The 12,446-nt window shown below is 34.9% G+C and overlaps 1 protein-coding gene across 3 annotated transcripts in view; it reads right to left on the minus strand.

The window, feature by feature from the left end:
- Positions 1-12,446, minus strand: part of LOC107035089 (ryanodine receptor 2-like) — a 117,391-nt gene that overhangs the window by 64,472 nt on the left and 40,473 nt on the right. The window contains exons 6-8 of one of the 3 annotated variants that reach the window (XM_072951847.1): positions 4,565-4,755; positions 3,578-3,670; positions 2,504-2,670 (exon numbers count right to left, since the gene is read on the minus strand). In XM_072951847.1, the coding sequence (XP_072807948.1) occupies positions 3,656-3,670; positions 4,565-4,755 (206 nt within the window). In that variant the 3' untranslated portion in view covers positions 2,504-2,670; positions 3,578-3,655. Of the gene's footprint in view, positions 1-2,503; positions 2,671-3,577; positions 3,671-4,564; positions 4,775-11,125; positions 11,297-12,446 lie in introns of those variants that run through there. The other 2 variants (XM_072951845.1, XM_072951846.1) reach the window with 2 other exon arrangements.

Below are 12,446 nucleotides of genomic sequence, written 5' to 3' on the forward strand. Positions count from 1 at the left end.
TGTCATGGTATATGGTATACCATGGTTTAAATACTACATAACATTGATCAAAAGAACGTTTTATCACATTATCTATATTAATATCAGACAAATATGATTTTAAAGCAAAAATTTCACAGCAAAGGGATATAGAGGGTAATCAGTCAATTAATCAAGAAAGGTAAATGTCTACTTAGAAAAGAAGGAAGATCCTAAGCCAATGACTTAAGCTTCTTAGACAAAAAGAATTAATAAACAGAGCAGAGATCAGGGAAACAGAAAACAGAAGAACAATGGAGAAAATCAAGGAAACCATAAGCTTGTTCTTTGGAAAAACGTAATAAAAAAAACTGAATGAAAAAGAAAATATAACATACCCAAACTGGAGACATGTAGCTAAAGCAGCAGTGAGAGGGAAATTCACAGTACTGAGCGTTTACATTAGAAAAAAAGGTCTCAAATCAATATCTAAACTCTCACCTCAAAAAACTAGAAAAAGAATAGAAAATAAACATAAAGCAAAGAGAAAGATGAGCATATAAACCAATAAACTGAAAACAGATAAACAACAGAGAAAAATCAAGGAAACAAAAAAGCAGAAAAAAACAACTGGGGTCTATTTAAAATATGGAAGGCTGACTCAAAATGCTGTACATGAATGTCTATAGCAGGTTTTATTTGTAATAGCCAAAAACTAGAAATAATCCAAATGTCCTTAAAAAGAGAATTCTGTTTCTAGACACTAGCAAGGAACAACTGGAATATTTCTAGGTAATAGCAAAGAATAAAATAAATTTTTAAAATACCATTTATAACAGGATAAGCAATATGAAATACTTAGGAATGAATAAAACAAAAGATATAAAATACCTGTATACTGACACTGCAAAATACTGCTGAGAAATAGTAAAGATTTCAACAAATGGGGAGAAATACTACATTCATGGGTTGGCAGATTCAATACTGTGAAGCTGTCCCAAACTGATCTATATCCAATGCAATCAAAATCTCAAGTAGGCTACTTTATAAAAATTGACAAGCTGATTCTAAAAGTTCTATGGAAAATGCTAAGGGCCTAGAATACCCAAAACATATTTTAAAAAGAACAAAGCTAAAGAATTAGCAAAGCCTCAATTCAGTCTTCTATAAAGCTACAGTAATCAAGACCCTATGGTATTGGCATCAAAACACAAAAATAAATCAATGAAAACAGAACTGAGATTCCAGAAATAGATCCACACATACATGACAACTGATTATTGACAAAAGTACAAATTCTTTCACTAGAGAAGCAATAGTTTTTGTAAACAAATGCAGCTGAAACAACCGAATATCCCTACACCAAAAATAAATAAATAAAATTCAACCCATACCTCAAACATATGCATAAATATCAAAAAGCATCGAACTTTCATAGAAAAACCCAGAAAAAGAATCCATATAATCTTGAGTTAGGCAAAGGTTGTTTAGACACAATATCCAAAGTACGACCCATAAAAAATAAAAATGGATCAACTAGACTTTATCAAAGTTGAAATTTTCTGCCCTTTAAAATTCAAACTAAGAGAATGAAAAGACAAGCCACACTGGGAGAAAATATATGCAAATCATGTATCTGATGAAAGACTTGCACCAAGAATACATAAAGAATGTTCAAAACTCAATAAAAAAAAACCTAGGTTTAATTACATGCAAAAGATACGAACAGACACTTCATCAGAAAACGTATTTGGATGGTAAATAAGCAAAATGCTCAACTTCATTAGTCGTTAGGGAAATGCAAAGTAAAACCACAATGAGATACCACTACACGTCTATAAAGAACGGCTAAAATTAAAGACTGGCCATACCAAGTAGAGACAGAAATATGGAGGAGCTTTAGAACAAGTCCTTTGCAAAACAGTTTGTAGGTGTCGTTAGAAGATAAACATGCATCTACCGTGTGATCCAATCATTCCTCTCCTAGGTCCTTACCCTAGAGGAGTGCAAGTGTATGTCCATCTAAGACCTGTATACAAATGTTCATAGCAATTTTATTTATATAGCCCCCAAATTGGAACAACCCAAGAGTCCGTCAACTGGCAAATGGAGGAACAGACTGCAGTACACTCATCAATAAAATACTATTCAACAGTTGAAAAGATGTAAATTTTGATGCAATGTGGATGAATCTCAAAATAATGAGAACAGATTTATGCCCACAGGCCTACTTGGTAAATATTAGTTGAGTGTTCCAAAATTATAATTTAGTTTAATTTAGGAAAATAGTTAATGTAGGAACACACTGTATTTAGAAAAACATTTTTTAAAAGGGAAAATAAGGATGTTTAATTTTCCTATCTGAAATGTCACTGTTAGTATATACATGATACACATCCTTGCACTTTTCTTTTTTATTTGTCCCTAATTGCGTTTTCCTGTGGAGATGGTACGGTATATATTTTACAGCCTTTTGTGCTATGTATTTTATTATTAGTTTTTAAATAAAAAATTTTTATTGTAATAAAATATACATAAAACTTACCATATAACCATTTTTACGAGTGTAGTTCAGTGGCGTTAAGTATGTTTACATCATTGTGCTGGAGAGCAGGACGTGTGAGACATGGAATGTGCGGAAACTTGGAGCCCCTTTTCTTAAGTGCTGGAAATCTTAGGCAGGGTTGACGCAGCCACATGAGAGGGAAATGCCTTCAAAAGAAGTCATTGAAAAAAAAAAAAAGAAGTCATTGATTCACCAAGGATGTCCCTCCAAGGCATGGGACTCACGGTGATTCTCTTACTAAAATGAAACAGTATGACAGCCTTACTGAATGACTGCAAACTTTTTGTCTCAAAATTTTCTTAAACCAAGATGTATTAAGAGAAAGAGATTAGATGTCAGGTAGCCACAGAGCCTTCATACATTTCAAAACATAATAAAAATACCGGATTATGTACAAATTAGGGAAAATAGTACAAAGGGTCCCACAACCCCATCAACTAGTTTGACAATTATCAATGTATGGCCCACAGGGCTCACATATCCTAAGAAACTACAGGCAGCATGCTGTCTCAGACTTTCAGTACGTATCACTGACATATGGGCATTTTAAAAATATACCCACAGTACCATTATGACAGCTAAAACAATTATTTTTTATATCATCTAACTGCTAGCAATGATCAGATTTTCTGACCGTGCAACAACTTTTGCCATGAACTTTTTTACCCAGGCTTCTAACTAAAGATAGTGAGGAAGAAATTTGTTTTGTTTTCTTTTCAAGCCGACCTGATAAGCAGTAAATTCAAATTGTGTACCTCTCAATTTTTAAAATAAACACAATTATTTAATTATAATGGAAAAAGGGCTCAATGTTAGTACAGAAATGATCCAAGAAAGTCGTCTCTATCTTGTCGTAGCTTACGGTGAAAAAGAACATGAAAATGAATATATGTAATTCATGTATGACTGAAGCATTGTGCTCGGCACCAGAAATTGACACAGCATTGTTAACTGACTATATATCTCGATTAAAAAAATAAAAAAAGAAGGTCATCTCCATTGTCACTTGCAAACCATCTAACATTAGACAGGAATGCTATCTAACATACCTACCCTCTGTGCAGTCGTTCAGGAGGGACACTGTGGTGTTGGTGGGGTTAATGTTGACTGTCTTTAATTCAATTAGGTTATTTAGGGAATTTCCACCTAGAAAAAAAGGGAGGATAAAAGAATCAAACTAAGGAGTTTTTATTATAGGATAGAAGATACTTTTTGAGTAAACGAATTCAATTACCTGACACAACCACCAGAGAAGGCATGGAGCTACTGTCAGCAGGATCTACTGTCATTTTTAATCTATGAATAAGGACATAGTCTCCAAATGACTCCAATGCTTAAAAAAAAAGCATTCTCAGTAAAATTCAGCTATATTTTAGCTAATTAGATAGTATCACTAAAGCTTAAATCAAAGTAAGATTTTTAAAATACATCATTTGGCTTGAGAGTTAGACTCTGCCTTTAAGCTGGCAGAAGTAAGAATATTCTATTCCATTACTTGCTCATTAGAAGGAAGTTTCCCTCTAAGCCCCAGAAATGATGTGTTTACAGACTCCTGATTCTAGGGTGGTCCCTTTATATCCATTAAAGAGTGGATTATAGAAAACATGAGAGTCATGGTGGAGAAAAAGCCCCTTTCCCCGGGTCTACCCTTCATGTCTGGATGATGTGCACTTACGACAGCCTTCCAAAGATCATCACATATTTGTCAAGATGTATTAGAAAAACTTCTAAACAGAAGCCAAATCTGAACTTGTACATTTTATATGTGGGAGTAAAACAATATAAAACTAAACACCCTATTACACCCTCTGTCACTTGGTTGATTAGATAAAACTCGTTACCTGTATTTAAAATTTCTGACAGTAAAGACTGGATGGCATATTGCTCTGTAACTTTAAAATAATTATGAACTAAAATATGAAATGAGAACTGACAGGTACCATCAGAGTATAACTTAAGTTTTTCAAAGTTCATGTTGGAGCTCTAAAAGGTAAAGTCATCCCAATCAGAGTGTGTGTGGAAGGGCCTCAGGGCACGCACCTTTCCTTGTGAGCTGGAGGACTGCCAGCTGGGCTCACTGCCATCAATGAGACGAGAAGCCTGGTTCACGGACGATGACACATTTAGGCTCTTCACCATCTGCGACCAGCTGTCCGGCAGCATCCCTGGCTGACTGTTGTGACAACGCTTCAATTGTTTTCCGGAACGGCCGTAGGATACTGCAAACTGTCCTATTGAACGGTGGTCAAACTGTGTTAAAGGGGTGGGACAAAACCTTTACAACCAAGAAATAAAGAATATTAACCTTATTGTGATAATCATTTTGCAATTATATGTGTAACAAATAATCACACCACTTTTTAAGCATCACATCACTTTAGACTTACACAATGTCATGTCAATTACAGCTCAGAAAAAGCTGGAAAAGTAATTAATTAAAAGCTCTAATAACCCCAAGAAAGATACATATAAAAAATGTATGCACGTGTAAAATTTGTGTAAGATAAAAACAAAAGAATAGCTCAAAAGCAGACTAAGGGGAAACATAAAGACTGAAGAGCTAATGGAACAATAAGCACACGTCCAGCTGACTTGAGCAAAAACAATATAAACCAAATTACAATGGCACAGTATAGTACTTTTCTAGTGCTGGAAAAAAAAGTCCCAGCAAAAATATTTTTCAGAAGTGAAGACACACAAAATCAGAATTCATAACCACAGAGACATATTAAAGAAAATATTAAGGGCTGTTCTTTAGGCAGGAGAAAAATGATGACAGATGGGAGTAGAAGATACAGAAAGGAACAGAGAAATACTACAATATTAAGGATGTGAAAAAAATCTAAACAAATATTGAGTACATAAAATAACAATCATTTGTATTGGTAAAAATGTGTCTGTGTAAAATTTTTAAACATAATAAACAAACATGATTATCAGAATGACGGTAAATGAAGTTAAGAGGATCCAATATCCTTACATTGCTTAGGAGGAGAGTAAAAACATTAAATAATATTAGATTTTGATATGTTAAAAATGGGTATTTTAATATCTTGACTAACTACTAATAGCAAAAATGTGTATGTGTGACTTCAAAGCCAGTAAGTGTGTGATGGTGAGGGAGCTGCTAAATAACGAAGAACTTACCAGTCCAAAGGAAGATGAAATAGAGAAAGGAAAACAGATCACTGAGAAGCTGATCAATTTAAATACAACTATTTCAGTAATTGTTTTAAATGTAAATATCTAAAAGATCCAAATAAAAGACAAAGATCATCACACTGGAATTAAAACAAATTATTTATAACCTCCCAGAAATATAATTAGAATACAAGATTACAGAAGAAGTGAGGGTAACAGGGTAGAAAAAGATACAATAAGGAAACACTAACTTCCCCACAGAACTGCAGGAGGCATTCTTCTAGGCATGCATACAACATGTGTAAAACCCCATCATACACTGAGTCTTAGATCATACACAAGTTTCAAAAAATGTCAAAGATCAATCGGTACATAATCTGAATGCGATGCAGAAACCAGTAAAAAAGACAGGTAGAAAATGTTGACAAATCTGAAAATTTGAAGATCAATGAATGCAAGAAAATAATTGCACTGGAATTTCTAAAATAATTTCAAATGCAAGATAATGAGATATTATCACATATCAGTATTGCAGGATATAGCTTAAGCTTTGCTTTTAGATAAATTTAAATATTTAAGTTCATATATTAGAAAAGATAAAAGTGAGACACTGATGAGCTAATAAGAATTCAAGGATGGAGGGGTGTGGGGGTCAATCTAGACCTAAATTCCATTAGAAAAAGAAAGGAATGATAATGATACGAGAGGCAGCAATTCAGAGTCAAAAGCTGATACTTTGAAAAGACTAATAAAATTGATAAACTCATGGCAGGCTGATCAAAAAATATAAAGTATAGATGTTAAAATAAAGTTATTAGCCTTCGAAAGGAGATAGCTCTGCAGATCCCACAGATCTCCTACATAAGATAAGAGAATATTACAAATTAGGACTAGAAAAGAATTTCCTCAAAATACTGAAGGCTATCAGATATGAAAACCCCACAGCTAACATTATACTCCGTGCTTAAAGACTGACAGCTTCCCCCCTAAGTTTAGGAACAAGATAAGGATGCCCACCATTGCCCCTTGTATTCACCCTAGTGCTGGAAGATCAAGCTGAAGCAGTAAGGCAGGAAAAAGAAATATAAGGCATCCAAATGGAAAGGAAGAAGTAAAACTATCTCACTTCACAGACAAATGATCTTTTATGTAGAAAGCCCCAAAGACTCTACCAAAAGAAAACCTGTCAGAGCTAATTAATTCAGCAAAGTTGCTGAATAAAAATTCTATACACAAAATGTGCTGAAAATATGTAGTGTATATATGCAGTGTATATTCCTACACACTAGCAACAAACATTCCAAAAAGAAAATTTTTTAAAATAATTTGATTTAGTAAATGAAAAATAGAACCTTAGGAATAAATTTAAACAAGAACATACAAGCCTTATACACTGAAATCACAAAACACTGCTGAAAGAAATTAAAGACCTAAGTAAATGAAAAGCCATACCTTGACAATTTTAGTGATATACAGATTCAATGCAACTCCTATCAAAATATTGTTTCTACAAAGTAGAAAAATTCATCCCAAAATTCATATTCACTTCCAACAGACTATTGTCAAACAATCTTGAAAAATAATAACTTTGGAGGAGTCACATAGTCCTCTACAAAAGCTATCATAATCACAATGTGTGATGAGGTACTTGCGTAAACACAGGCAACTGACCAACGGGGTAGAAAGGAAAGCCCAGGGAAAAAAAACTCTTCCATTTATGGTCAGTTGATTTTCAGAAAAGATGCCAAGACCATTCAATGGCGAAAGGACAATCTTTTCAATAAATAGCGTTGGGAAAACTGGGTACACATGTAAAAGTAAAATTATACATTATACCTTACATTATACCATGTACGGAAATTAACTCAAAGTGGTTCAAGGACCTAAACTGAGGAGTTAAAACTATAAACCTCTTAGAAAGAAACATAGGGTCTTATCTTTATGACTCTGGATTTAGTAATAGTTTCCTACAAGAAGTGTAAGTATGACACCAAATGCACAGACAACGAAAGAAACAAAACATACAATAAACTTCATTAAACTTTAAAACTTTCATGCATCACAGAATTCTATCAAGCGACCAAAAAGACAACCCACAGAATAGGATGAAATATTTGCAAATCACGTATCTGATAGAAGTTTACTGTCTATAATACATAAAGACCTCCTACAACTCAATATTAGAAGTTTTTAAATGGGCAAAGGACTTGAATTGACATGTCCTCAGAAAGGAGAGATAAGTGGCAGAAAGCACATGAAAAGAGGCTTAATGTCACTGAGGGAGGGAGGAGAGAAAGAAGGGAGGGAGGGAAGGAAAGAAGGAGAGGGAGATGGAGGGAGAGGTGTAGAGGGGAGAGAGAGGAAGGGAGGGAGAAAAGAAAGGAAAGAAAGAAAAGAGAAGAGGAAAGGGAAAGAAGAGAAAAGAAACAAATGTTGGTGAGGATGTGGAGAAACTGGAACCCTCATACATTGCTGAAAGAAATGTTAAAACGGTGCAGCCAGTATATAAAACACGTTAGTAGTCCTCCCAAAAGTTAAAGAACTACATAACAACCCTGCAATTCCACTCCTAGTTTTGAAGACAGGAACTGAAACAGATTCGTAAACCAATGTTGACAGCAATGTTATTCATGAGAGCTGAAAGGTACAAACAACCCAAATGTCCATAATAGATGATTGGATAAACAGAATGTGGTATATACATACAATGAAATATTACTCAACCACAAAAGGAAATGAAGTTCTGACACATGCTACAACATGGACGAACCCTGGAAACACAGTGCAAAGTGAAGTCAGTCAGACACACAGAAAATCAAATTTTGAGTGGTTTCACTTATAAGACGTACCTAGGGTTGTCAAATTCACAGAGACGGAAAGCAGATTTAAAGGTTGCCAGGGATTGGTAGAGGGAAGAATGGGGAATTATTTCTTAAGGGATACCTTCCTAATTTGGAGTGGTGAAAAGGGTCTAGAAATAGTGGGGTTAGTGTGCAAATTCCCTTAACTGTATACTTAAAACTGGTTGAACTGGCAAATTTTATGCTGGATATATTCTGCTGTCATGAAAACACATACAAATAAAAAGACTCACTCTCCATTTCTCCAATTTCACATTCTATCCGACAAAACCATTTATTAGTTTCTTGAGACCCTTTTACTGTTTTTTTATGGAAATACAAGCAAACAAACACCATTATTCTAGTTCCAGTGACCCCTTTATTGCTTTGAAAAAAAAAGCAATTCACCAAGTCAGTAGGACCATCTTTCTTGTTTCACTCTGCACACAGTACAGTGCTGACCACTTAAGTATGAGCTTTACAGATCAAAATTAAGTACCTCTGTTTCCACAATAATTACCTCACTAATAAATTTTGAGGAAAGAGAACATAACCATTCTACCATACCTCATTCACTTATTCTGCTAAATGTATGCCTGGTGTTATGTTTCCTGGTTTTGAAACACATTTCACAAAAATCAAATTAATCAGTTTCTGCATTTGAATCAAGATCCATTGATAGAAAACATCTGACAGCGATCACACCTATTTTTAAAATAGCCATTGAATTGGTAAGAAAAAGATGAGGTCATTTGTTAAACTTGATTCCAAAGAAAGCCATTCCTCCCAAGTGAATCCAGTAATATAAAAATCAAAACTCATGTAAAGCCAGGATGGACACTGGGTACCAACGCCATTTCTGATAACAGCCCAGTCTAGTAAGACTGCTGAGGAAGTTGACAATAATGTCTTTCTCGTTGGCACTGAAAGCTAGAGCAGAATGGAAATTGTCTGTAACATCTTTTTCACCAATAAAAACTGAAAATTAAAATTAAAACTATACCTAACCACGTGACATTATATTACAGTTCTGTGTTTTACAAAGAGAACTTCTCTCTGCGAGAGACATACTAAGACTAAGGTACTCCTGGATGAACTAACACATGATGTCAATCAGGAATTAGCTTCAAAATAATGGAAGCAGGAGATCATGGACGGACAGTTTGGCCAGGAGCTGCCAATCGCTGAAGTCAGGTATTGGGCACATGGAGGCTCATTATACTATAATCTCTACCTTTGTATCTGTTTGAAATTTTCCACAATAAGAAGAGTTATTTGTTTGTTTTTAATTACACCAACTAAAAACTCCATTCAGTATCTTAGGGAATAAAGATTACATTAATAATGTTAAGATATTTCTTGCCGTTTAGTGAAAGCTACTCAAAACACTGACTTCTAAACCATTATTTTTGAAATTTATCTTTGTTTTGATTTCTAAAGCTTTTAAGAATCTCTTAAGTGAAGAAAAATGTTAAACCAAAATAAAATGTTAAGCCATTTGTTCTTAAGTAACTTAAAAAACTGTAACATCTCTGCCCACTGGGTAAGCACCACTATTGCAGCCATTTCTAATCCAAGCTATTGGACCCAAAGATGGCTTTCCACAAGGCTGAAATTAAACAAAGCAAAAAATGGCACTGAAAGAGTTCAAAGGCAAAATAAAACCATGCATATATTTAATTATTTTTCATGCAAGTGTTAAAATGGACATAGTATATCGTGATTTGAAATCTCAACATCACATTAAATATAAACTGAGGAGAATTTTGTGTTTCCAGTTAATAACACCCATCATTTCCACATCTCCATTTCTTAAACTCAATCCTAAATTTTTATACAGCATTAATAAAAAGAACACTGAGGGAGCTGGCCATCTGGCAGGACTGACGGAACAAGAACCCCAGTATGAGACAAGGTCAGCCTGAGACTGACAGATCAAGATAAAAACAAAACCACTCTAACACATTTGGTCACATTCAATTAAATCCAAACCACAATCCCATCCTGGCTAGTATGAATGACTGCTTCCCTGCCAATCATGACCTCATCCTGACTCAATTATTTCTGTCCTCCAGGTAGTATTTATTAACGCATCCATTCTTAGGATCACCCCAATTCCTTGAAATCTCCCCCAAATACCCAATGCAAACCCATTAGACTTTGTCACACACACACTTATGGAGACACCACATTCTCCATGGTATGCATTCTCCCAAGTTGCAGGGACTTAATACACCTGACTCTGTTCAACAGCAGGTGTGCTCCTGGTCAAGAGGGCACTGACAAGCAGAAGGACACTATTTTTACATCATAAGGTTTGCTTAATACTTGTTTTTCCTGCCCTAGTTTACACTAGTTGATGAGAAGCCAACACCCAGAGCTTTCCTGCCTAGGTACCATGACCTTTCACAACCCCCACACTTGGCTGAGTCACAGACCCCCACTTGTATTTTGGTGTCATGACTCAAGCTTTCACACAAACTTTACCACCAATCTTGATGTGACAAGGAGAACTTGGTGGAGGACAGCCTAGAGATTCCAATAAAAAAATCAACTATAGTTAGCATTCATTTCTGGGAACTCTAAATCTAATTAAGAAGCAAATGAAGAATGTTCTTACCTATTAAGTTCCACGTGAATGTACCTAAACCCAGGAAGTGCCTCCTTTCTGCTGCCAATCACACTGCACACTGAGGTCATGTAATCCATCTCTGTCCAATCTGATAACTTTGCCCGTATTTCCTTCACAAACTTCTTCATATGTTCAAAAGCATTTAACCGTCATTCCAACCTAAAATTAAAGTTAAATTTAAAAACTCTAGTCCAGTGTATAAATGGGTGATCAATTTTAAATAGCATTATTCTATTCCTAAAGAAAGATTTCCTCTAGCACCCAGTATGATCTCAAAATCATTTCACAATACGTAGAACCAGGGCTCTTTAGAAAACTGCCTGGCTTGATGTCTGGAGCAGGAAATACATGATGAACCTAGGTCAATGTGTGCCATAAAGCAAGGGAGCAGTCAAAAATTAATGGCTCCACACAAAAACTACTAAGGCTGATAAATGAATTTGGCAAGTAGCAGGATACAAGATTAACATACAGAAATCAGTTGCATTTCTTTATACTAACAATAAACTATCAGAAAAGGAAAGTAAAACTTTAAGTTCTTTTAAAATCACATCAAAACAAAAACAAAACTCAGGAATAAACCTGACCAAGGAGGTGAAAGACTTGTATGTGGAGAACTACAAAACACTGACTAAGGCAATTAAAGATGATTTAAAGAAACAGAAAGATATCCCATGCTCTTGGATTGGAAGAATTAATATTGTTAATATGGCCATACAACCCAAAGCAATCTACAGATTTAATGCCATCTCTATCCAGTTACCCAGGACATTTTCCACAGAACTAGAACAAATGATCCTAAATTTTACATGGACTCCCAAAAGACCCAGAATGGCCAAAGTAATACTGAAAAAAGAATGAAGCTGAAGGAATAACCCTTCCAGACTTCAGACAATACTACAGGGCTACAGTAATCAAAACAGTGTGGTACTGGCCTAAAAACACATAAATGGATCAACAGAACAGAATAGAGAGCCCAGAAATAAACCCACAGACCTACAGTCAATTACTAAGGAGGCAAGAATATACAATGGAGAAAAGACAGTCTCTTCAGCAAGTGGTGTTAAGGAAAACTGGACAGCAGCATGCAAATCAGTGAAGTTAGCCCTAGGACACCTCCTCACATCATACACAAAAATAAACTCCAAATGGCTTAACGACTTAAATCTAAGACAGGACACCATAAAACTTCTAGAAGAAAACATAAGTAAAACATTCTGACATAAATTGTAACAATGTTTTCCTAGGTCAGTCTCCTAAAGCAATAAATTAAAGCAAAAATAAACCACAGAACCTAATCAAACTTAAA

This window comes from Vicugna pacos, chromosome 29 (assembly GCF_048564905.1).
Source record: "Vicugna pacos chromosome 29, VicPac4, whole genome shotgun sequence".
Taxonomy (NCBI): Eukaryota; Metazoa; Chordata; class Mammalia; order Artiodactyla; family Camelidae; genus Vicugna; species Vicugna pacos.